The sequence below is a fragment of the Cynocephalus volans genome, chromosome 1 (genome assembly GCF_027409185.1).
Source record: "Cynocephalus volans isolate mCynVol1 chromosome 1, mCynVol1.pri, whole genome shotgun sequence".
In the NCBI taxonomy this organism is placed as follows: Eukaryota; Metazoa; Chordata; class Mammalia; order Dermoptera; family Cynocephalidae; genus Cynocephalus; species Cynocephalus volans.
This window is the reverse complement of record NC_084460.1, coordinates 238,164,998-238,192,180: the sequence shown is the minus strand read 5'-3', so window position 1 is coordinate 238,192,180 and position 27,183 is coordinate 238,164,998. Positions and strand designations below refer to the sequence as shown.

The 27,183-nt window shown below is 34.7% G+C and overlaps 1 protein-coding gene across 3 annotated transcripts in view; it reads right to left on the bottom strand.

Annotated features, from left to right (window-relative positions):
• The window catches only part of UBR3 (ubiquitin protein ligase E3 component n-recognin 3), a 233,502-nt gene that overhangs the window by 23,370 nt on the left and 182,949 nt on the right, over nucleotides 1-27,183 (bottom strand). For all 3 annotated transcript variants that reach the window (XM_063088738.1, XM_063088752.1, XM_063088745.1), the window contains exons 33-34: nucleotides 18,695-18,798; nucleotides 3,662-3,786 (exon numbers count right to left, since the gene is read on the bottom strand). In XM_063088738.1, the coding sequence (XP_062944808.1) occupies nucleotides 3,662-3,786; nucleotides 18,695-18,798 (229 nt within the window). The remainder of the gene's footprint in view (nucleotides 1-3,661; nucleotides 3,787-18,694; nucleotides 18,799-27,183) is intronic.

The following is a 27,183-nucleotide window of genomic DNA, read 5'->3' as shown; positions in this document are numbered from 1 at the left end:
ACGAGTAGTCTCATGACACTTAAAAAGAGGATTTCTATAAGAAGTTTTATTGTTTCAGGGTTTATATTTAATTCTTTAATCCATTTTGAGTTGACTTTAGTGTATGGTGAAAGGTGTGGGTCTAGTTTCATTCTCCTGCATATGGATATCCAGTTCTCCCAGCACCGTTTGCTAAAGAGGCAGTTTCTTCCCCAGTGTATAGGCTTGGTGCCTTTGTCAAAGATCAGATAGCTGTAGGTGTGTGGGTTGATTTCTGGATTCTCTATTCTATTCCATTGATCAGTGTGTCTGTTTTTATGCCAGTACCATACTGTTTTGGTTATTATAGCTTTGTAGTATAGTTTAAAGTCACGTAGTGTTATGCCTCCAGCTTTATTTTTTTTGCTCAGCGTTGCTTTGGCTATGCGTGGTCTTTTGTTATTCCATATAAATGTCTGGATAGTTCTTTCCATTTCTGAGAAAAATAATATTAAGTGAAATAAGTCAGGCACAGAAAGAGAAATACCACATGTTCTCACTTATTGGTGGGAGCTAAAAATAAATAAATTCACACACACACACACACACAAAAAAAAAAAAACGGGGGGGGGAGACATAACAACTATAATTCCTTGAAGTTGATACGACAAGCAAACAGAAAGGACATTGTTGGGAGGGAGGGGGGAGAGGGAGGAGGGAGGGAGGTTTCGGTAATGGGCCACAATAATCAACCACATTGTATATCGACAAAATAAAATTAAGGAAAAAAAAAAGAGAGGATTTCTAACAGCCTGGATAAAAGACCTACAATCAAGATCAGAGGAATCCTAAGGGAGATATAAGAAACATACGTGGGTTAAATAAAGAAAAGGATCAAGAACTGAGAGATACAAGAGAGTCTGTGTTGGGTAGAATACTTAAAATTCTTAAATTCCAAATTAAATTTTAAATTCTTAGAATTCTAAATTATAGTGCTTCTTAAACATTTTGGGGCGATAGGCACTTTGAGTATATTCTGGATGCTATGATCCCGCTCCCCAGCAAACAAAACAAAACAAAACCTAAGAATCCCCGATTAAGAAATTCTGGTATAAAGATTCTTAAGAGGAATTCCACTGACCAAAAGAACGCAATTTACACTAACTGTAATGATGATTTTTCTAGCAGAATTAAACTTCATTTTCAAATTAACTCTAAACCCTTCTGAAAAATATATAGTAACTATATTTTTATTGCCCTAGGCCAGATTAGATCTGGCAAAAATAAGTTTTCATTAGAATTATCATACCTCTAAACATAAGGAATTAAAGAGATGAAATGAGTGAGTGATACTTGAAGAAAGGAAGAAAAGAAGGAAAAAGGGGAGTAAGAGGAGGGGAAAAGCAAAAGGAGGGAATGAAAAAAAGGAATGATGAACGATACAGAAATCTAACTAGTGGGCCAAGCCCGTGGCGCACTCGGTAGAGTGCTGCGCTGGGAGTGCGGCAACGCTCCCGCCGCGGGTTCGGATCCTATATAGGAATGGCCAGTGCACTCACTGGCTGAGTGCTGGTCACGAAAAAAAAAAAAAACAACAACAACAACAAGAAATCTAACTAGTAACAGAGGCCACAGTGATATATTCCATCACACATAAATACAGTCATCCCTCAGTATCTGTGGAGGATTGGTTCCAGGACACTACCCACACACACACACTGCTGCCCTCCACCCTAACAAATCTGAGATGCAAGTCCCTTATATAAAACAGCATTGTACAGTATACTTGTTGCTATTATTTACAATCTGCTATGTATCTGAATGTTTAGAACTGTTGTGGAAAAGGTTAATAACATGTGGCAAACCAACCTACAGACTATCGCAACTTTTTGCTTTCATTCACTGAAGTAATTTATATGGCTATAAGCTAATATACTTCTAATTTATGTTCTGAGAAGAATCTGCCTCATATAAAGGGTTTTACTGAGTGGTTTTTTTTTAATAGCTAACAAGTATGAAATTGAGAAAAAAAAACTGACAGAACAGTTAACTAAATTATATCATATTCCTTCTTCTATCATAGATTTACAATTGTCTAATTTTCTGTCATTAAGTTCTCACTTTAGCAAACACTCAGATGAATAGATTTAGACCCAAATTATATCAGCAAATGTTTTAAACGTGTAATTTTTCATGATTAGATAGCTTACTAAGGAAATATATTTAAACAATGACACGGCATAAAAACCTAATATACCTAGTTTGAATACTATGTGAATACCAACAATCCAAATATCAGATTAGATTGCATTCAGAGAAATTGAAAGAATTTTTAGAAGAAAGAAAGGTGATTACAGAAAGCAAAATTATCCAAAAATCAACTAGGAACAAGGAAAGAAATCATTCAAGAAAAAGAAAACCATTTTGAGATTTTAGAAAAAACAGAATTTTAGAAATAGAAGGGACCTTATTATATGCTGCAAACCTCTTATTTACCTTTGGGAAAGGTGAGGCTCGGATTGCTTTTATGTCCTGATCAAAAAGTAACATCTCTATCTAAGATGGCAGGAGATGGGCCTAGTACTTGGGTTTGATTGGCCAACCAATGAATATCTCTAATTAAGATATATGAACTTTGTGATGATACTATATTAAATTTTTGTATACATAATTGTGACATGGGAGTAAACTGGTGTTAGAAGTGAAGATTATACTGAATATGTTTTATGTGTTTATAATTGGTTCTCTCTCTTTTGATACAAGTAGATATGATTTTAATAAAAACTTTTTAATGAGGTTTAAAAACCCCTTAAGACACTCTGGGACAATCAAAAGGTTCAATTAACACTACACCTGTTATTTTTTCCTACCAACTTCCTCAAACAAACACTGAAGCAATTTTCTTCTTTTGCCTACTTCTAAGCCAAACCACTTAGTTCTTTGGTTCTATAGTACTTCACTTGTTCTCAAGCTGTTGAAAATACTTAAGTAAACTTGCATAATTTTTAAAAATAGTTTACATAATTTAATCTCAAGAGAACTCCTCTGAGTTCACTAGGAACTTTTATATATTCTAACATTAAAAAAGTAGTATTTAAAGAGGCATAATTAGGAATAGGCTAACATTTTTAAATTTAGAAGTGATGAATCAAAAGCCATCTTTGGATTGTCATTGAGGATGGGGACAAAGATAAATAGGTGAGCTTGCAGATATTTTATTACCTGCTTATTCTGTTGGCACAATTTTTATAACTTCTTTAAGTTTAACATATGCAAGAAAGGCAAAACAAAACTGCCCAAATATAAAGGGATAAAGCCCAAAGTTTACAGACAGGTGTAGAAGGCCTCATGCTGCAACAAAAACATTTTAAACTTTTTTTAGGCTGAAGGTGCTCCACCTTCCAATTAAAATACTGTTAAGTCATTTTATCTTTCGAACACTTACTCTCATTCACTCATATCCCCAAATTAAATAAGTTAACCAAACTACTAAATAACAAATTAAGAAAAGAGGGCTGACCCCGTGGCTCACTCGGGTGAGTGCAGCACTGGGAGTGCAGCGGCGCTCCCGCCGCGGGTTTGGATCCTATATAAGGATGGCCTGTGCGCTCACTGGCTGAGTGTGGTGCGGACGACACCAAGCCAAGGGTTGCGATCCCCTTACCGGTCACAAAAAAAAGAAAAGAAAAGAAAAGAGACTAACCTTTTTGAGAGCTCCCACATGTTTCCAGGCTGACCTATCTTCCTCACTGCATTTAACTGAAAGTGCCACAAGAGCCTGAGTATACAACAGGGTAAAAAGCACCTTCACAATGCAGGTGAAGTGGTCTACAAGAGAAAGAAAACATCATTATTTCTTTGGAATCTAGTCATTTTTTACTCTATATAATTTCACAAATATATGCCTTTCCTTGCACATGTCATTTGGGTTTTGTTGCACACTTACGTAGTTAATAAAGTGAAATTACAATAAGCTATTATATTTGCTGCCCAACAGATCTGAGATTATGAAAGCAAAGTTCCTCTATTCATCCACAGAATATGTAAATGAGAGGCATTTAGCATAGCAGAAAATATGCTCTCTTTCAGAAGACCAGAGTGCTAATGCCACTCAACCTTGGAACAGCAGTGGAAGCTTGGCAAATCCACTTACTGGGCTTCAGGTGCTCAATACAATGTTTAGGAGTCCTGGTGTTTAAAATCAATACATCACCTACCTCTACTATGATAGAGACTTTATAAAGAATCTACAGTATAGAATATGATATACATCTTATAAAGCAAAAAAAAGAAATCCCAATATTTAGGTTACTGAGTTTCAAAATTCAATGAAAACTATAGCAATACAAAACAGTAGTAACAGTATATGGAGAGTTTGGCAGCTTATGACACTTTTCAGGTACCTAATAAATGAAAACTTAACAATCATAATTAAAATTTATATTTACCTAATAACTTATAAAATTTCTCCAAGTGTCTCATTCAATCATCAAAACAGTCTCAATTGGACAACTGAACTTCAGAAGGATATGTTTTTGAAATCAAAGCTAATAAGTACCCAGATCTGAACTTGAATCCATATAGATACTTTTTCTTCAGATTACCATTCCTTCTATTATATTATGCTGATCCCCTACTAAACAAATACCATTTAATCAGTTGCTGGAATCACGAACTTGTAGATATCCTTGACGCTTTCCTGTCTCTTTCTCTCCACATTAAAACAATCACCAAGTCCTGTCAATTCTACATTTTAAACATCCCTCAAGTCAATTCCGACACCCTGGACGAGACTTCCATCCTTTCTTGCCTACACCTATAATCCCAGCCAAAATGGTTGTGGTGGGGGTCCCCAAGACCACTCCCAGGTTTGATGATTTGCTGGGTCACAAGACTCAGTATATAGCCATACTCATGGGTATAATTATGACAGCAAAAGGATACAAATTAAAATCAACAAACGGAAAAGGCATATTGGGTAAAGTCCAGAGGAAACTTCCAGAGTCCTCTCCCAGTAGAGCCACACAGGATGTGCTTAATTCCCCCAGCAACAAGCTGTAACAGCGTGTGTAAAATGTATACCAGGAAATCTGTCAGAGATTCAGTGCCCAAAGTTTTTATTGGGGGCAGGTCATATAGGCAACCTCTGCCTGGCACATACCAAAATTCCAGACTCCCAGGAGGAAAGCAGGTGTGTGTGTTCAGCACAAAGCACACTGCTTATACAAACAGTTTAGACATAGTAAATCACTTATTAGTTCTGGGAACGGTGGGGTCCCTCATGAAATCCAAGTTCCCAGATGCCAATCAAGGCTCAACCTTGCAAGCAGACCTTTCAAAGTCAGGCCTTCTATGTTAATTCTTTTCTGCCCAGTATTTTATCTGCATCACCTCTTAGCCCCCTGCAATCTGTTTTTGTTATTACATTCAGTTTCTCTAGACTTACTGAGGTATAACTGACAGAATTGTGTATATTGAAGGTATACGATGTGATTTTTGATGTAAGTATACATTGTGAAGTGATTGCCATAATCAGGCTAATTAACATATCTATCACCCCACACAGTTACCTTTCTTGTGTGTATAGTGAGGATACTTAAAATCTATTCTCTTAGCAAATTTCAAGTATACAATATAGTATTAACTACAGTCATCATGCTGTACCTTAGATCTCCAGAACTTACTCATCTTATAACTAAAAATTTGTACCCATTGACCAACATCTCCCCATTCCCCCACGCCCTTGACTCTTGATAACCACTCTTCTACTCTGTTTCTATGAGTTCAGCTTGTTTAGATTCCACACATATGTGAGATTATGCAGTATTTATCTTTCTGTGACCAGCTAATTTCATTCAGCATGATGTATTATTCCATGTTGTCGCAAATGGCATGGCTTCCTTCTTTTTTAAGGCTAAATAACATTCCATTGCATATAGACACCACATTTTATCCATTCATCCAGTGATAAGACACTTAGGTTGTTTCCATATCCTGGCTATTGTGAATAATGCTGCAATGAACACAAGAGTGCAGATATCTCTTTGAGACAGTGATTTTATTTCCTTTGGATATACATCTGGAAGTGGGATTGCTGAACCACATGGTAGTTTTATTTTTAATTTTTTGAGGAAACTCCATGCTGTTTTCCACAATGGCTGTACCAACTTAGATTCCTACCAACAAGGTATAAGGGTTCTTTTTTCTCCATATCCTCATCAACACTTGTTATCCTTTTTATAATAACCATCCTAACAGGTAAGAGGTGAAATCTTATTGTGGTTTTGATTTCTCTGATGTTAACTGATGTTGAGAAGACTAATCTTTTTAAAAAGAATATTTGGCATCCTTCCGCTGGGCTCTGTACAAGCTGAAACACTCTTCCCCTCCTTACAGCTTGGCTAATTCCAAAATCAATCACAGCACCTTAAAAGTCACTTCCTAAGGAAAATCTCCCCTGATTTTAAATTGCGTGTACATATATGTGTGTGTGTTCCCATGTGCACGTGCTGTCTCTTACCCATACTGATCAGTTGGGATGGGGACTTGACATAGGCTGAGTCAATCAGAGTACCTCTCCAGGATTTTTATAACTGGAGGTGAAGGGAGATATAAAGATGGGAGACTGGAAGTGCCACAGGCCATGCTCCTGATCTATGGCAGAGCATGTATAAAGAAACTTACCGACAGAGAAAAGAAGAGACTGAACAGTGAGGTTCAGTCTCATAGAAGACTGAACAGGAAAAGAACCCTCCAACATCTGAAACCCTGGTTCTGGTTATCCCTAGGACTACCCCCAACTCCTACAGTTTGGTTATGTGAGTCCCTCAGTGCTCCCCTTTTATGCTTACAAGATAGCTCCAAATGGATTTCTACCCCTTGCAACAAAAAAAAGTCCTAACACCTAGGTACTTAACACATGCCAAGATACAGACACTAAGAACTTACAGTCTGGACAGGGACTGAAAGATGGCTACAAGCATGTACAGGGTATAATGGGAACAAACAGGAGGAGTAATGAATTTCAACAAAGGATACAGCACTAGAGGAAAAAAAAAAAAAAAAAAAAGACTCCTGCCACAACAGGAAACTTAGTCTTGAATGATGAAGGAAAATAAGCTATAACAAGGAATGCAGCAATGGAATCACGTAAAGAAAAGGGAATTTCAGACAGAGGAAGCAGGTCACAGAAAGAGTCTAAGACTTACAAGAACTGTAAATTGTCCAGTGTAACTAGAATACAAGTAGCGATTTTTGAGAGAAGAAGCTGGAAAAGTAATCTTTATGCTGAAGACCAAATGTTACAAACTATAGGCTACCCATTTGAATGCAGCATGAAGAGATGTTTGGTCTGACTTTACCCTGTTGTGTTTTGTTTTTAGTTGCTGACATTTAAAATAGATTTCTTATAAAAGTCCAGAATTCCACTTACTCTTGAAAAATGAGAAGATCTAGTAATACTGGAACCACATTCTTACATCTCAAAAATTATCTGGAGCTGTGTAGTAACTGTTCCCTTTGACCAAGAATGCATTCTCTAGCTTGTCACAGTCCCCCGCTCGTAATTACAGATTGAGTATACCATATCCAAAATGCTTGGGACCAGACATTTGGGTTTCAGATTCTTGGATGAGGGATACTCAATCTGTATCAAATCAAAGACTATTTTACATGAAGATAATATATAACACTGTTGGTAAGAATGAATTTGGGCTACGAAGCCAAATTATTAAGATTTAAATTCTGACATTTACAGTCTGATGTTGGGCAAGTTAGTTAAACATTCTGTGCCTTTCTTTCTTTATATGTTAAATGGGGACAATATTATCACCTACCTTAAAGGGGTTAAGTGAAATAAGTTTTAAACATTTAAATGCTTAAAAAAGTAATTGGCAATGGCAGACAATCAGTAAATATTTGCTGTTTCTAATATTATTATTGATGTTACTTGTTTGATCTCTATAGGCATTTGAATTTATAGCACCTAGAGTGAAGAGAATGAGAAGCCACTGGAAGCATTTTAGGCAGGAGAGTGATAACATTAGATATGCCTTTTATAATATTCATTGTTGCTTCTTAAAAGAAGGGGACTGGAACAAGGCAAGACTAGAGGCAAGAACACCTATTAGCAAATAGCAAAAGCACTATATACGTATAATAAATTAGGATGCCCTGCACTAAGGAAGAGCAATGAGGATAAAGAGAATGGGTTAAATTAGAGAAATATTTAAATGATAAAAATTATAGGATTTGGTAGAACTTTGGCGATAGAGGATGACAGTAGTATTTCACTGTACAAAGGGTAGGTGATAATAGCGTTGACCAAAATGAAAAACACAGGAAGAGAGCACTTTTGAACGGGAAGAAAATTCATTTAATGTTGTATATTTTGAGCTTGAAGCATATGTAGGAATTTGAGTCCGAAATTCACGGGGAATTATAACCTGGAGCTAGAGATTTGGGAATCATCAGAGAATAGGTACAGTGGAAGCTGTGGGAAATAAGATAAAATTGAGAAAGAAGGGGCTAAGAACTAAGGAATAATTCAAAGAGTGGTAAGAGAAAGAAGTAAATGAAAAAGAGTCTGAAAATGAGTAGAAGAGATATTAAGAGAATCAGGAAAAGATGGTGTCAACAAAGTCAAGACAAGAGTGTTCCATCACTTAATTAAATGTTTTAATAAAATGATGAAAATTACAGAATTCGTCTACTAAGCGCAAACAAAAAGATTTTAACCAGGAAGTCATTTATATTGCCTAGAAACACCACTCACATTTAACTTCTTCTCATTGTAAGCTATATTTTTTTTCATTAAAAAGAAGCAATGCACTAAAAGAAATGACACCTACTGTAAGTATTTTTGATGTTGTAGAAAAGTACTAATTTCTGATTTTAGTCACTTTGCCTGTCTTATCACTTTTAAATATTTAAACAGGCATTTTAAAGTCACAGCTTAAGAAATCCTCACATTCACTCATTCATTTTACAAATATTTATTTATTGAATGCTTGCTATGTGTGAAACCAGTATTTTTCAGGGACTTAGAAAAAAAAAAAGTAATCATTCAGGTTGCTATCTTCCAAGGTTGCAATAGAGAGCAAAACCCTTCAAATACAATTAACAAAATTTAAAAAGGAGAAAAAGGATAGGACATCTATTCTTAATGTGTTTAAAAACAAACAAACAACAAAAAAAACACTATCAGAACACCTTAGGTTGACTAAAGACAGCTCAATAACTTATTTGAAATGCCTTAGAAGCAAACAGACTATAGTCTCCTCTAGGATAAGGTAGAATATGTATAAAACAATAAAAATCCTAAGGGAAGAACCTACAAGTAAACAGGACACAATCTGAATATGGTACTAGACATTTTATTCTTTTCCTAAAATTACCATGAAAAATGTTGGTAAAAAAATACACTATTCCACTGCTTCCATAAGCACTTTGCACATACCACATGCAAACATCAAATCTTCTTAGTCTTCCTGTTTATGATCTAGAGTTACTAACTATGTGTTCTGACCCTCATTAAGAGGCCTAGGCCTACAATAAAAATCAATTTGTGATGTGCTTTTCTGTGTGATAATCTCAACTCTATTTTCTCTTTGATGAGTGAAGAACCCAAACAGTTTAATAAGACCGTTTTTTTGCCTTAATCAACATAGAACAAAGAAAGGATCCCAAGTCCATTTAATAACTAATAAGGCAGTTAATGCTGTTCCCTTGGGTATACTTCAGGCAATTAAATTTTAAGTCTAATAAATTGCTAATATTCTCAAAGAACATTATAAAGAAGTAATCACAATGTAAGATCTAAAGACTCAAAGGAAAGTAATAGCTTTCTTGAATTTCAAAATAGAAAATAAGCAATTTACCAGAAAATAAGAGCATTGGATTTTTAACACATCCATTCCATTCCACAAGTATTTATTAAGCATGTTATGTACCAGATAGGCACTAAGAGTACACACAGGATCATGCTAGTCCTGGAGGAATTGATAGTCTAGAAAGGGAGAGATTAAAGAAAATCCACTATTATGACAATAAGACAAGTAACAAACAGAACTATGAACAAGTTATTACAGGAAAGGGAAGAAGAGATATCCAAGAGAAAGGCTTCCAGAAGAGGATAACACTTAAAGTAAAAGAACCACCAAGATTTATTAAGTAAAGGATGGATAAATGGCAAACAATTAAACATGCTCAAAACTTTCCTATCTTAAAAACAAACAAAAAATAACTCCTTTGAATTACAGTAGCACTCCCTCATCCACGGGAGATACATTCCCAGACCCCCAGTGGATGCCTGAAACTGCTGATAGTACTGAACCCTATATATACTATGTTTTTTCCTATCATACGTACCTAGGATAAAGTTTAATTTATAAATTAGGCACAGGAAGAGATTAACAATAACCAATAAATAGAACAATTATAACAATACATTTTATTAAAAGTTACTTGAATGTAGTCCCTCTCTCAAATAACTTATTGTACTTTTTCAGTAACTTTTGCAGTTTGAGGTAGGAAAGCAAAACCAGCACGAATTTATTTTTCCTTCTTCACAATTTCATGGATAGAAGATTCGTTCTTACTATAAATCTTAGTAACTTCAGCATTTTTCTTTTTTCTTTCCTAAGGTCGAGAACTTTCACCTTTTCACTTACAGGAAGCACTCTACAGCTTCTCTTGTCATATCTGAACTGCCAACATCACTACTCTTGTGCTTTGGGGCCATTATTAAGTAAAATAAGGGTCACAAGAAAACAAGCACTGTGATACCACCACAGTCCATGTGATAACTGACATGGCTACTAAATGACTAACAGGCAGATAGCATCTACAGTATGGATACGCTGGACAAAGGGATGATTCATAATTATGATTAGCATAAGATTCCGTCACGCTAATCTGAATAATATGCAATTTAAAATGTATGAATTGTTTATTTCTGGAATTTTCCATTTAATATTTTTTGGACCACATTTGGCCATGGGTACCTGAAACAACGTAAAATGAAACTGCAGACAAAGAGGGACTACTGCATACCCCCGTATAGCTTCTGTTCTCTCCCCACATTCACTCTTGGCAGTTCTTTCTGCCCACTGTCTCTATTCTCTCACTTCGTCCTCATTTCTGAACCCACTGTAATCTGCTGATTCTACAAGTGCAAAAGACGTTACTTCCTTACTGCTATTCCTTATTATAAAACTATTTATTTGTCTATGACCAGGAGTTCCTCAGGAAAATTTAGAAACAATTAACTTTTTAGGGGTTGAGATCCTTTTGAAGATCTTGTAAAAGCTATGGAACTACTCATAAAAAAGACACATACACATACAAAAAATTTCTATACCATTTTAGAAGATTTATAGATTCCTTTAGCCTACTAATAAACTCTGGAACCACCGATTAAAAAGCCTTGGTCTGAAGAAACTCAAAAACTGCAGGATCAATAGGACACAAGCCAACGGAAGTGTTTTAACAGTTATTATTCTACAGTGGGACTGAAAGATATCAAATATGTTAAAATCTTTGAATTCACAATAATACTAAAAAACAATCATCATTGGAGAATGCTAAAAAAAAAAAAAAAAAAAAAAGTCATTTTTCTAAAAACTAGTAAATAATCCAAGCATTTAACTTGCCTTTCCTTTATCCAGTCTACCAATGAGCAAATAGGAAAAGTTCCTCTTTATATGAATTCCACTTAACAAATGAAATAAATAAGGAATAAATCTAGGTAACCATCTAAATTTTAAGCCTCTAAAGTTACATAAAGAGAGACAACTGCAGGGCCGGCCCCGTGGCGCGCTTGGGAGCGCAGCGGCGCTCCCGCCGCGGGTTCGGATCCTATATAGGAATGGCCGGTGCGCTCACTGGCTGAGTGCCGGTCATGAAAAAAAAAGACAAAAAAAAAAAAAGAGAGAGAGAGAGAGAGAGACAACTGCAATACATGTCCCCTGATGCAACTACTTAAAACCATCCATGAAGTAATTTTGCAAAAAGAAATAAGAAAGTGAATCCACATGTCTAATCTATCTGCCAGTTTGTAGGAAACACACAGGAAAAGAAGAATATGGTATTAAATGATACCATGGGGATGCAATTAGCAAAGTACAGACTATGGGAAACTATAAGTGACAAATGATACAGATTCTTCATAAAGCATAAAACATAAGGAATGAGGGGGAGGGAGGGAACCCATATATTTAAAAGGGACCTAACAACCAAATCCAATGTGTGGACTTTGTTTGGATCCTAAGTCAAACAAACAAACTTTAAGAAATCATTTGTAAGAAGCAACTATGGAGCTCTGAATATTTAATAATATTAAGGCATAACTGTCCATTTTTAAGTGTTCACAGTATGATAGTTATGTTTATTGAAAGAATCCTTAACTTTCAGAAATACATACTGAAGACTATATAGAAAAAATGATATGATGTCTAGGATTTGCTTCAAAATAACCAAGGATGGAAGGGAGGAAGGAACAGGTTAGGGTATAAATAAAAGAAGACGGGCCATGAGTTGATAACTGGCAGGTACACGGGAGTTCATTAAACTGTGCTCTTTACTGTTATATATGTTTAAAATAGTCTATAATAAAGTTGATTTCTAAAGTCTTGGTTTGTAACAAAGCAAAACTGAGATATGTTCTTTCTTAAAGTTAATGAGAAATAACAAGCGGCCTTCTCTCTCTCTTTCATGGGCCCTGCTTATAGGATCTTGGAAGTAGAAGTATATATAATCACTACTATCAGATGCTACAGAGAATATATGAGAATATATCCAAAAACAAATGGCTGAGAAAAGATTCGTGAAGTTCCTCAATAACAGTGAGGTGGGAAAGAACAGCAACATGTTCTGAGTAACAGACCCTTCCTTAAAAAAGATGACAATTTTATGTTTTAAACTCTGGAAAGTCAAAAAATAAGAAGAATTTTAGCCAAAGACATAGGATCTTCTAAGAAGGACTCTTAAAAAAGAGGGTGAAGTTCCTTCCTCAACTCTCTGTTCTGCGGCCTTAAACTAGACTGTGATAGCTGGAACTCTAGCAGCTACCTTCACACGGGAAGACGAGTGCCACACCATAAGGAACCTGATGCTGTGAAGTAGAAGCACCTGGCCTGTCTACTTCATACTTCTTTCTACATGAAAGAAAAATAAAGTGCTATCTTATTTAAGCTACTGTGCTATTTTTGGTTTCTTCTCTGTTATATATAGCCAAACCTCATCCTAAGTTTAAAAACATTCTTCCACTTGGACATGAAGAACTGACCATGAATACCTGAAGACAGTGGTGTATCAAAAGTTACTTCCAAGCTTATTCTTTGGAGGCCAGCAATGTGATGTGATGATGTTATGATGGACAAGATACAAGGATATAAAAAGACATAAAAGAAAAACAAACTCCTGTCTTTAATATATTTAATTTGAACTTCTGATGAGACAATTGGTTATAAAAAGGTCTTTTAACCTGAAAACAGTGCAAAACATTAAAAAGCTTAAGAGGGGTCTAGATATGGTTCTGCATCAACCTATTTTCACATCAGACCATCGGAAGCATTTAACATTCTAGTACATATAAACAGTGAAATTTTCCTCCTTCTCCTTTTCTCTTCTAATAACAACCAATAACGAAAGTTACACACATACAAATTCTTAAAATAAAAACAGCTTATAGTAAAATAAGCTTATGATAAAGACAACCAACTGTTAACTCTTACATCAACAGGGAGTAGAAAAGGAAAATTTATATTAACAAATCTATCTCCACTAATATACAACTCCCCACCTCCCAAAAAAAGCTAAGAAAAATTAAAATAATTTAATAAAATTAAGCACTGAACTTTCTAGCAGTTAAAGTAATGGTTTCTCTCTATCCAGTTCTCAATGTGTGAAAATCTAAAAAAAATAATAAATGGAAATTTTTTTGTCTGGCCCTAAATTCTAAGAGGTATTAATCAGTGTATGACATTGAGCAACATATTACACATGTACTTGATAGCAGTTTAATAAACAGTACAGGTAATCAAATCTTGAATTACTGTTAAATTTTAAGTAATAATATAAAAGCACAGGTTCTTGAAAGCAATTCTAACTACAGGTAAATTTAATGACTGCTAAATACTTAGCTATCCAGTTCTCCAAGGGTAAAGTCCATGTTTTATTCATCTTTGTACCTCCAACACATGGCAAAGAAGTATAGCAACCTGGCACATAGTAGGCACTCACAGTATTTCTTGAACTGAATCAATGTCTCCTACAAATAAGTACTAAATACACATTTATTCAATCTGTCCGCACAAAAAAACCCATTTTTAAAATAATGTTACTATAAGCCATGGCTACTAACAATGTTATTAATTTTTCCATCGATGTTTTCCTGAATTTATTCTATTAATTTAACCATTATTAAATTAAGGAGATCAATTTTCTTGACTCATATTAGAAAACAGTCTTAGAATCTGTTTCAACTGAACTAAATTCACTAGGTTCAATTAATTCAGTGTATTACATCCCCTTTCAGCATTAACTTCACCTTCTGTTGAAAGCTAGTGCCAACAGCTACTTTTGACAATGAGGACAAAGCACCAGCTACAGCTCTCAGTTAGACACTGATACAGCAGGACCTTTACTCTTAACTGAAATATTTTTCTCTTTAGATTAAATATTGATTATAGAAATAAAGTTCCTTCTATATATCAAGTTTCCTTCTCTTTCAACTTTTCAGGTTTATGCATTAACTATAAGTAAAAGGTATATTCAAATAAAACATTTAAATATTTTGAAGACATTATACAACAAAGTAATTTTTTTTCATATTTAAAAACGTAATACTATGTATAATTAGAAGAGCACAATCAGGAGTAAATGAACATGACTCCAAGGCAACTGTTTCCCTAAACTAAGGAAAACTAACAAAAATAACACACAAAAACCTAAAGAATTTGAACCTAACTTTGCAAAGAGATTAATTTCAATGAGGGCTATTTCACAGGTTTAGATTTTAAAGTCAGCAAACATAGAGGCAAGACAGCAATGCCCAGGGTCCTATGTAGGAGCCGTGGGCATCTGCCCCCTTTGCCTGGAAGCAGGGAAGACAGCAGTGCCCAAGGCCCTAGGCAGCAGCCGAGGGCAACAGCCCCCTCCACCCAGAAGAAGGCAAGACAGCAATGCCCCGGGCCATAGGCAGAAGCCAAGGGCAGCCACCCCCTCCACACAGAAGCATGCAAGACAGCAATGCCAGAGACCACAGGCAGGAGCTAAGGGCAGCTGCCCCATCTGCCCGAAGCAGGCAAGGGAGCATGCTGAAAACACCACCTTCACACAGGTGGCCCACCATAGCCACCACCACAGCCACGGTTTCTACAAAAGAGGCTTGACCTCACGGCAGTAGCCACAGCCACTGTGCAGGTGGCCTGCCAGACACTCGACTGCATTGACACAAGGAGAGTCACCAGCAGATACAGGAAAAAGAAGAGGGCATCTCTATCTTCAAATCCCACCACTCCAGAGTGGTAGAAAAAACATCTTGTTCTACAAGATGACCAGACATCAACATAGACATAGTAGAAATACGAAAACCCAAGAAAATATGACACCACCAAAAGAACACTGTAATTCTCAAATACCAGACCCTATAGTGTAGGAAACCCTTGAAATGACTGAGAGGAATACCAAGCAACAATCTTAAGGATTGTTGCTTAATCACATCACTGAGATATGAAAAGACTCAGACAACATAATGAAATGAGAAAAAAAAAATTCAGTATATGAAGGAGGAAGTTTACAAAGAGATTAATGCCTTAAACAATGTAGCAGAACTCATGGAACTGAAAGATTCACTCGTTAAAATAAAAAACATAACTGAGAGCTTAAGTAGCAGGCTAGAACGAACAGAAGAATTCCTGACCTTGAAGATAGTCTTTTAAAAAAAAAAAGGAAAAAACAATTTTAAAAAATGAAGAAAATCTAAGAGAGATAGCAAACAACCTTAAGCACACAACATTCACATCATGGGTGTTCCAGAAGGGGAAAAGAAAGGAAAAGCCATGGAAAACCTGTTCAATGAAACAGTAACAGAAAACTTCCCAGGTATAGGGAGAGATGTGGACCTTCAGATCCAGAAAGCTCAAAGATCCCCAAATAGACTCAACCCAAAAAGATCCTCTCCAAGACAAATTATAATCAAACTGGCAAAGCTTAAAGACAAACAGAGAATCTTAAAAGAAGCAAGAAAAAAGAGTCAAGTCACCTATAAGGGAGCCCCTATCAGACTAACAGCAAACTTCTCAGCAGAAACTCTATGGCCAGAAGAAAATGGGATGATACATTCAAAATACTAAAAGGAAAAAACTGCCAGCCAAGAATACTACACCCAGCAAGGCTATCCTTCAGAAATGAGGGAAAAATAGTGTATTTTCTAGACAGACAAAAACTGCAGGAGTTCACCACCATACAACCAGCCCTTCAAGAAATCCTCAATGAAGTCTCATATCTGGAATCTGAAAAATGATAATCACTACAACAAATACACAAGAAAGAACAAAACTCACTAGTAGAACAAAAATGCAAATGAGAAAGAGAAAGAAATTAATTCATATCACCACAAAAAACCATAAGGACAAGGTAATAATGCTCCAGCTTTATTTCTGATTTTGGTAATTTTGGTCTTCTCTCTTTTTTTCTTGGTCAATCCAAAGGTTTACAAATTTTGTTGATCTGTTGAAAGAATCCACTTTTGGTTTTGTTAATTTTTTCTGTTTTTTAATTCCCTATTTCATATGTTTCTGTTGTAATCTTTGTTATTTCCTACTTATGTCTGCTTTTGGTTTAATTTGCTCTTTTTTTTTCTATTTTCTAAAGGTAGAAGTTTACATTACTAATTTGAGAGTTTTCTTATTTTTAAAATAGATGTTTACAAGTATAAATTTTCCTTTAAGCCCTACATGGGCCTTGCATCCTATAAATTTTGATAAGTCATACTTTGATTTTTATCTCAAAGCACTCTCTAATTTTCCTGTGATTTTCTTTATACCTATTGTTTATTTAGGAGGGTGTTGTTGAATTTCCAGACAGGTGTGTTTCCTTATTTCCTTCTGCTATTGTGGTCAGAGAACATATTTTCTATTAGTTTCTATGAGTCTTTTTAAATGTATTAAGACTTGTTTTGTGGCCAAGAGTAAAAATAGGAAAAAATATATTAAATCTATTAATTTAAAAAAAATAATAGTCTACAAATGTAAATGATTAAATTCGTAGGCACAGACAAACCAAAAGAAGGTAACATTCAAAAATATCTGAAGTCTGGAAATTAAACATTGAAATATCTCAAGAAGTTAAACAGAATTACCATATGACCCAGCAATTCCACCTCTAGCTATATACCCCAAAGAACTGAAAACATGTGTTCAAACAAAAACTTGCACATGAAGGTTCACAGTAGCACTACTCACAACCACCAAAAGGTAGAAAAAACCCAAATATCCATCAACTGATGAACAGATAAACAAAATGTGGTATATCCATAAAATGAAATATCACTCAGCCATCAAGAGGAATGAAGAAGGCCTGATATATGCTATAACATGGATAAACCTTGAAAACATTAAGTAAAAGAAGCCAGATACAAAAGGCTACATAATACATAACTGCATTAATATGAAATATCCAGTATAGGTAAATCCATGAAGACAGAAAGCAGATTAGTGGTTTCCAGGGGTTGGAGGAGAAATGAGGAGTGATTGCCTAATGAGTATAGAGTTTCTTTTGGGGCTGATGAAAATTCTCTGGAACCAGATTATCATGATGGTTGCTAAATCTTGTGACTATATTAAATGTCACTATAATTGTATGATTTTAAATTGCTTACATAGTGAATTTTCCATAATGTGAATTTTATAATCAAAAAATATTAAATAAAAATTCACAGTGCTAACATAAAACATTATGCTTATTAATGACATTATTTTACTTTTTACAGAGTATCATAATTTGCATGAAATATCATATATTTGTCTATACTTAAAATAAAGTATCACTTCATACCTTTAGGTAAAAAGTTCTATCAAAAGTTCAAGTTGAAGTCCATACAAAGAATGTCCTTTATACAAGGCCTTCATACACCCACTTTCATTCTACTATAACTTACATCAAAACAAAGGAAAAAAATTTCCGAAAGAGAAAAATGTGACTTATCTGATAAAATATTTTAAATGTCTTCAAGTGAAACTATAAAGACTATGGAACAATAATTAAAATGTTGCTAATATAATATCAATGCTGTTACTATCATAATGTTTTGATGTTAATGCTAATTTAAATGATGAGACTTCACATTTTGAATTATTCTATGATTACTACAATATCAAAATATGTATACATGTAGACAGGGTGGAGGCATTAAGGATGAAAGTTTGCTCTACACTTCAAATTTTCATTTGTATTATTCACTCAATTTTTTAAAAACAAACGTTTTCAGAATGTTTTCCTCATATCTTTACCTCTTATTGACTAAAAAGCTACAAATAATAGGCCCACAAGGGAAAAAAAAAAACCCTTTATTTAATTGCCATCTTCTTAGATATGATTGATATTTACTAATAGAAAAAATAATGTAATTTACCACAGAAATTTCCATCAAACTAAATGCTATATTTGTCCCCATAATCATTAGAATATTCATTACACAGTATATAATCTAAGAATCTGAATTATAAAGACATACCTTTGCGTAAAGGTTGTGGCATCATTAAAATCTGGATGAGCAAAAGGGAAGTTACATCATGATAAAGAATTGGAACCTCAGGCTGTTGTTCTTCATTTCCCAGTCTAAAAGAAAAATGCATGATTAGTTTATATATTTTTTTCTTTCTAATTCATTTTATATTCCACACATATCTATGGAACAGAAACAAAACTTGTATAAAGCACCAAGAAAATGCAAAAGATAAAGTTTAGACTCATATTTCTTTGGCTCTTTGTAATATGAAAAAAATTACACAGAAAATTTATTAAGTCTTAGCAAAGTAAACAACTGGGATATATTAACTTGATTATGAATCTTTCTGATTTCTTAGATTATAGAAATTAAATGAAGCATTTAATGTTACACAAGAGAATGTTTCACTACTAATGGGGCAGCTCAAAGGACACTTACTATCACAAACAGAACTAACAAATAAACATACACATTATAAACAAATCAAGCCACATTGAAAAGGCATGGCTAACATCTCTTGTTAAAAGATGTTGCAACTTTATGACTAAAATTCAAATAAAATCTTTAACATTTGCAAAGCTTCAAAAAAGGATAATAACTAAAGCAGAAGTTAAAATACACTATAAAGACAAAGTAGTAAACCTTAGGAATATGTAGTCCTATGAATATAAAAACAGAATATATTATAAAGTGAGCTGATTCTAAAAGAATTTTTAAAAGAAATTTATTCTTAATTGAAACATATTGATTGTACATATTTATGGGGCATAGAGTTATATTTCAATAATATATACAATGTAAGATGATCAATTCAAGGTAAATAGCATACTTATCATCACAAAAATTTATTTCATTGTGATGAGAACATTCCTCTCTTCTAGCCATTTGAGAATATACAATAAACTATTGTTAATTATAAATGCCTAGCACTACTATAAACCATTAGAACATATTCTTCCCATCTAGATATAATTTTTTATCCATTAACCCACCTCACACTATCCTCTCTTCCCCCTACCCTTCCCAGCTTCTAGTAACCACAATTCTACTATCTACTTCTATAAGCCTACTTTTATTAGTTCCCACATTTGAAAGAGAAAATGCAGTATTATCTTTTTGTGCCTTACTTATGTCACTTAACATGTTTTCCAGGCTCCCACGTTGTGCAGTCCCAGATGCTGTAGCCCCATGACACGACTCTGGCCCAGCCTCTGGAGCCCTACGCTGCACAGCCTCAGCCATGCACAGCCACAGCCACACCTCATGGCACCCCTCCAGAACCACTGAGTCTATCCAGAACTACTGAGTCTACTTGGGACTACTGAGACTATACAGTCTACCCAGAACCAAAACTAAAACACCCCACCCAACTGGCAATACAAATCAAATCTACAGGAGGAAATCTCTCTCCTCAACAACCACCCCAGATGAACAGAAGAAGCAACTGCTCCACCAAGTGAGCAGACATCAGTGGAGGAATACTAGAAATATGAAAACACAAGAAAATATGACACCACCAAAGAAATACAATAATTCTCAAATACCAGACTTCAAACAATAGGAAACACTTGAAATGTCTAAAAGCAACAATCTTAAGGAAACTCACTGAGATAGAAGAAGACTCAGATGACACAACAAAATGAGAAAAACAATCCAGGACATGCAGGAGGAAATTTACACAAAGATGAATGCCATAAAAAAGAATGTAGCGCAACTCCCGGAACTGAAGGACTCATTTAATGAAATAAAAACTGCCATCAAGAGCTTAAGAAGCAGGCTAAAGCAAGTGGAAAAAAGATTTTCTTGAAAACAGTCTTTTTGAAATAACTCAAGCAGACAAAAAAAAAAAAAGAAAGAAAAAGAAAAAGAAAAAACAGTTTTTAAAAAAATGAAGAAAATCTACAAGAGCTATCAGAAAAACGTAAGCACACAAACATTCAAATCATGGGTATTCTGGAAAAAGAGAAGAAAGGAAAAGGTATTGAAAACATATTCAATGAAATAATAGCAGAAAAATTCCTAGGTACTGTTAGAGATTTGGACTTCCGGGTAGAAGAGGTCAAAGATCCCCAGATTCAATCCAAAAAAAAAATCCTCTCTGAGACACACTGTAGTCAAATTGTCAAAAGTCAAAGACAAAGAGAGAATCCTAAAAACAGCAAGAGAAAAGCATCAAATCCTATGAGGGAGACCCCACCAGACTAACAGCAGACTGCTTAGCAGAAATCCTACAGGCCAGAAGGAAATGGGATGACATATTCAAAGTACTAAAAGAAAAAAACTGCCAGCCAAGAATACTATACCCGGCAGGGCTATCCTTCCAAAATTAAGGGGAAATAGTGCATTTCCCAGACAAAAGAAAACTAGGGTAGTTTACCACCACACGACCAGCCCTACAAGAAATCCTCAAGCGAGTCCAAAAAACAAAAATCACTACCAGGAATACATGAGAAAGAACAAACACTACTAGTAGAGCAGGTATACAAAGGTGAAAGAGAAAGAAACTATCTCATATCTCAAAACACCAATGAACAGCAAAGACAATAAAAGAGAAAGAAAGGAACAAATGATATTTAAAAGAATCATACGAGAGCAATTAAATGTCAGGAGTTAGAAAATATCTTTCAATAACAACACCAAATGTAATAAACCGAACTCCCACTCAAAAGACATAGACTGGCCAAATGGATTAAAAAAACTAGACTCAACTATATGCTGCCTACAAGAAACCCACCTCACCTGTAAAGACTGACAGAATAATAGTGAAAGGGTGCAAAAAGATATTCCACACAAATGGAAACCAAAAACGAGTAGGAGTACTTATTCTTTATTGAATAAAATAGACTTTAAACCAAAAACTATAAAAGAAGACAAAGAAGGGCTTTATAAAATGATAAAGAGATCTATCCATGAAGAAGACAAAACAATCACAGATCTATATATACATCTAACAGTGGAGCACCAGATATAAAAAGCAAACATTATTACATCTAAAGAAATAATATTTGGGACTTCAGCATTCCTCTCTCAACATTAAACAGATCACCTAGGCAACAAATCAACAGAGAAACACAGGATTTAACCTACATTTTAGACCAATTGGACTTGGCAGACATTTAAAGAACATTTCATCCAACAACTACAGAATATACATTCTTCTCATCAGCACATGGAACATTCTCCAAGACAGACCACATGTTAGGTCACAAATCAAGTCTCAACAAATTTTTAAAATGTGAAATCATTTCAAGTATATTCTTACATCACAATGGATTAAAACTAGAAAACAATAACAAGTGAAACTTTGGAAACCATACAAATACATGGAAATTAAACAACATGCTCCTGAATGACCTATGGGTCAAAGAAGAAATTAAACAGGAAATCAAAAAATTTCTTGAAACTAATGATAATAAAGACACATCATACCAAAACCTATGGGATACTGTAAAAGCAAAAGAGAGAAGTTTATTCTAATAAACACCTACATTAAAAGAACAGAAAGAGTTCAAATGAACTACCTAACATTACACCTCAAAGAACTAGAAAAACAAGAACAATCCAATCCCACAGTTAGTAGTCAGAAAGAAATAAGATCAGAGTAGAACTAAGTGAAATGAGACCAAAAACATGACACAAAAATAAATGAAACAAAAAATTAGTTTTTTAAGAAGATAAACAAAATACACAAACCATTAGCCAACTAAAAAAGAGAGAGGTCTAAATAACGAAAATTGGAAATGAAAAAAAGACATCATAACTGATACCACAGCAATACAGACAATCATTAGAGACTATTATGAACAACTATACACCAAGAAATTTGAAAACCTGGAGGAAATGGATAAATTTCTGGACACATACAAACTACCAAGATTGAACCAAGAAGACATAGAAAACCTGAACAGACCAATAACAAGCAACGAGATTAAAGCAGTAATCAGAAGTCTTCTAATAAGAAAAGCTCAGGACTAGATGGCTTCACTGCTGAATTCTACCAAACTTTTAAAGAGGAACTAATACCAATTCCTTTCAAACTATTCTGAAAAATTGAAATGGAAGCCATTTTCCCAAATTCATTCTGTAAGTCCAGCATCACCCTGATACCAAAATCAGACAAAGATACAACAAAAAAAGAAAACTACAGGCCAATATTCTTGATGAATGCAGTTGTAACAATTCTAAACAAAATATTTGCAAACAAAATTGACCAGCACATAAAAAAGATTATATACCACAATCAATTGTGATCCAACCCAGGGATGAAAGGATGGCTCAACATATGCAAATCAATAAATGTAATATACCACAACCACAAAATCAAGAATATGAACCATGCAATCATTTCAATAGATGCAGGAAAAGCATTTGACAAAATTCAACATCGCTTCATGATAAACACTCTCAACAAATTAGGTATAAAAGGAAAGTATCTCAACACAATAAAAGCCATATACACAGGAATAAGACAATAATGTCCACTCTCACCACTCCTATTTAACACAATATTGGAAATACTTACCAGACAAATCAGACAAAAGAAAGAAATAAAGGGCATCCAAAGAGGAAAAGACAAAATCAAATTGTCCCTGTTTGCAGATGACATGATCCTCTATACTGAAAACCCTAAAGACTCTACCAAAAAACTACTAAGCTGATAAATGAATTCAATGATGTTGCAGGATACAAAATCAATATACAAAAATCAGTAGCATTTTAATACTCCAACAATGTATTAGCAGAACAAAAAAATCAAGAAAGCAAACCCATTACAATAACTACCAAAAAAATAAAATACCTAGGAATAAATTTAACTGAGGAGGTAAAAGAACTCTACAATGAGAACTGCAAATTTCTGCTGAAAGAAATTAAAGAGAACATGAAAAGATGGAAAGACATTCCATATTCATGGATTGGAAGAATTAACCTACTGAAAATGTCCATTCTACCCAAAGCCATCTACACATTCAATGAGATCCCCATAAAAATACCAATGGCTTTCTTCACACAAATAGAAAAAATAATCCTAACATTCATATGGAAAAACAAAAGACCCCGAATAGCCGAAGCAATCCTGATTTAAAAAATTAAATAAGGCTGGAGGTATTACACTTCTTGACTTCAAATTATACTACAAAGCTATAGTAACCAAAACAACATGATACTGCCATAAAAGCAGACACTTGGACCAATGGAACAGAACAGAGAACCAAGAAATCAACCCACATACTTACAGCCAACTGATCTTGTACAAAAGAACCAAGAATATAAATGGTACTTGGAAAACTGAACACCCATGTGTAGAAGAATGAAACTAGACCCATACGTCTCACCATATACCAAAATCAACTCAAAGTGGATTGAAGACTTAAATATAAGACCTGAAACTATAAAACCCCTAGAAATAAACACAGGGGAACACTCCAGGATGTAGAGCTGGGCAAAGACTTTATGAATAAGAACCCAAAAGCATAAGCAACAGAAGAAAAATAAGCAAATGAAATTATAACAAACTAAAAAGCTTCTGCACAGCAAAGGAAACAATCAACAGAGTTAAAAGACAACCTACAGAGTGGGAGAAAATATTTGCAAACTATACATCTGACAAAGGATTAACACCCAGAATATACAAGGAACTCAAACCACTTAACAGTAAAAAAATAAATAAATTGATTAAAAAATGGGCAAAGGAGCTGAACAGACATTTCTCAAAAGAAGACATACAGATGGCCAAGAGGTATATGAAAAAATGCTCAACATCACTAATCATCAGGGAAATGCAAAAGAAAACCACTTTGAGATATCATCTCACCCCAGATAGAATGGGTATTAGCAAAAAGACAGAGAATACCAAATGCTAACAAGGATGCAGAGAAAGGGAAACATTTCTGCATTGTTGGCGGGACTGTAAATTATAGCACAGCCATTATGGAGAACAGTATGGAGATTCCTCAGACAACTACAGATAGAACCTTTATATGATCCAGCAATCTCACCTCTGGGTATATACCCAAAGGAAAGGAAATCATCATGCCAAAGGGATACCCGAACTCCCAAGTTTTATTACAGCTCTATTTACAATAGCCAAGTTCAGGAACCAACCTAAACACCCATCCAGGAACAACCGGATAAGGAAAATATGGTATATATACACAATGAATATTACCCAGCCATAACAAAGAATGAAATTCTGCCATTCACAGCAACATAGAGAAGCTTGGAGAAAATTATGTTAAGTAAAACAAGCCAGGCACAGAAAAAGAAATATCCTCTCATGTCTTCACTCATAAGTGGGAGCTAAATAAATAAACGAAAGAAAGAGGGGGGGTGGGGGAGGGAGGGAGGGAAAGAGAGAGAAGAAGGAAAGAAGGAAGGACGGAAGGAAGAAAGGACAATCATAATATGTTGATCTTTCAGAAGGTGAGAACAGAACTGGGGTTACTAAAATTGGGAAAGGGGGATAGGGTTTAGCGAAAAATTGGTTAATGGACACAAGGAATGATTACATATTGTAATGATGAAAAAGATAACTATCCTCATTTGATCATCACACATTGTATAAAACTATTGACAGCCAACTTTGTACCCCACAAATATATATAATTATGTTTCAATTTTTTTAAAAAAGGAGATCTTCTAGGCACAACGTTGCTGTGAATGACATGATTTTGTTCATTTTTATGGCTGAGTTGTATTCCATTATGTACATATGCCACATTTTCTTTATCCATTCATGTACTGATGGAAACTTACATTGATTCCATATCTTGGCTATTGTAAACAGTGCTGCAGTAAACATGGGGGTGCAAATATCTCTTTGTTCCAATGATTTTCTTTCCTTTGGACAAATATCCAGTAGTGAGATTGCTAGTTTTTTGAGGAAACTCCATACCATTTTCCATAATGGCTGTACTAATTTACATTCCCACCAACGGTGTATAAGAGTTCCCCTTTCACCCCATCCTTGACAGCATTTGTTATTTTTTGACTCTTTGATAATAGCCATTCTATCTGGGGACAGATGGTATCTCACTGTGGTTTTGACTTGCATTTCCCTGATGATTAGTGATGTTGAGCATTTTTTCATATACCTGTTGGCCATCTGTATGTCTTTTTTTAAGAAATGTCTTTTCAGGTCATTTGCCCATTTTTTATATTGAATTACTTTGGGGTTTTGCTGTTTAAGTTCCATGTATATTCTGGATATTAATCCCTTGACAGATGAATAGTTTGAAAATATTTTCTCCCATTCTGCTGTGCTTCTTTGCTCTGTTGTTTCTTTGCTGTGCAGAAGCTTTTCAGTTTGATGGAATCCCATAAGTCTATTTTTGATTTTGTTGCCTGTGCTTTGGAAGTCTACTCTATAAATTTTGTGCCTAGACCAATGGTTTGGAATGTTTCCCCTATGTTTTCTTTTAGTAGTTTTATAGTTTCACATCTTACATTTAAGTCTTTAATCCATTTTGAGTTGATTTGGGGGTAAAGTGAGAAATAGGGGTCTAGTTTCTTTCTTCTGCATACAGATATCCAGTTTTCCCAGCACCATTTATTGAAGATGCTGTCCTTTCACCAACATATGTTCTTTGCGCCTTTGTCAAAAGTCAGTTGGCCACAGATATGTGGATGTACTTCTGAGTTCCATTGGTCCTTGTCTCTGTTTTTATGCTGGTACCATGCTGTTTTGATTAGTATAACTTTGTAGTATACTTTGAAGCCAGGTACTGTAATGCCTTCAGCTTTGTTCTTTTTGCTCAGGATTACTTTCAGGTTCTCTTGTGAATATGAATTTTATATATGAATATATATATTTGAATTTTAGGACCGCTTTTTCTATTCAATGAAAAATGTCACTGGGATATTGACAGGGATTGCATTGAATCTACAGATTGCTTTGGGGAGTGTGGTCATTTTGACATTAATTCTTCCAATCCATGAACATGGAATGGCTTTCCATTTTCTTGTTTTCTCTTTAATTTGTTTCCCAAAGGTTTTGTAGTTTTCGTGACAGAGATCTTTCACCTCCTTGGTTAAACTTATTCTTAGTTGAAAGCTTTTCCTCTAAGAACAGGAACAAGATAAGGATGCCCACTTTCAAACTCTTATTTAACATAGCACTGAAAGTGCTAGCCAGGGAAATTAGGCAAGAGAAAGAAATAAAGGGCATTCAAAATGGAAAAGAGCAAGTCAAATTGTCCCTGTCTGCCAACAACGTAATCCTATATATAGAAAAATCTAAGACTCCACAAAAAAACTTTCAGAACTTTTGAATGTAACTCAATAAAGCTAAAGGATACAAAAATTAAATACAAAAATCAGTAGTATTTCTATATAGCAATAATGAACTACCTAAAAAAGAAATCAAGAAAGCAATCCCATTTACAATAGCAAAATAAATAAAATACCTTGGTTTAATTTTTAATGTCAGAGAACAAAAGTAAATTTTAAGCTTCCAGAACTAGCTGAATTCTGAAGCTACACTTCAGACTTACTTGGGA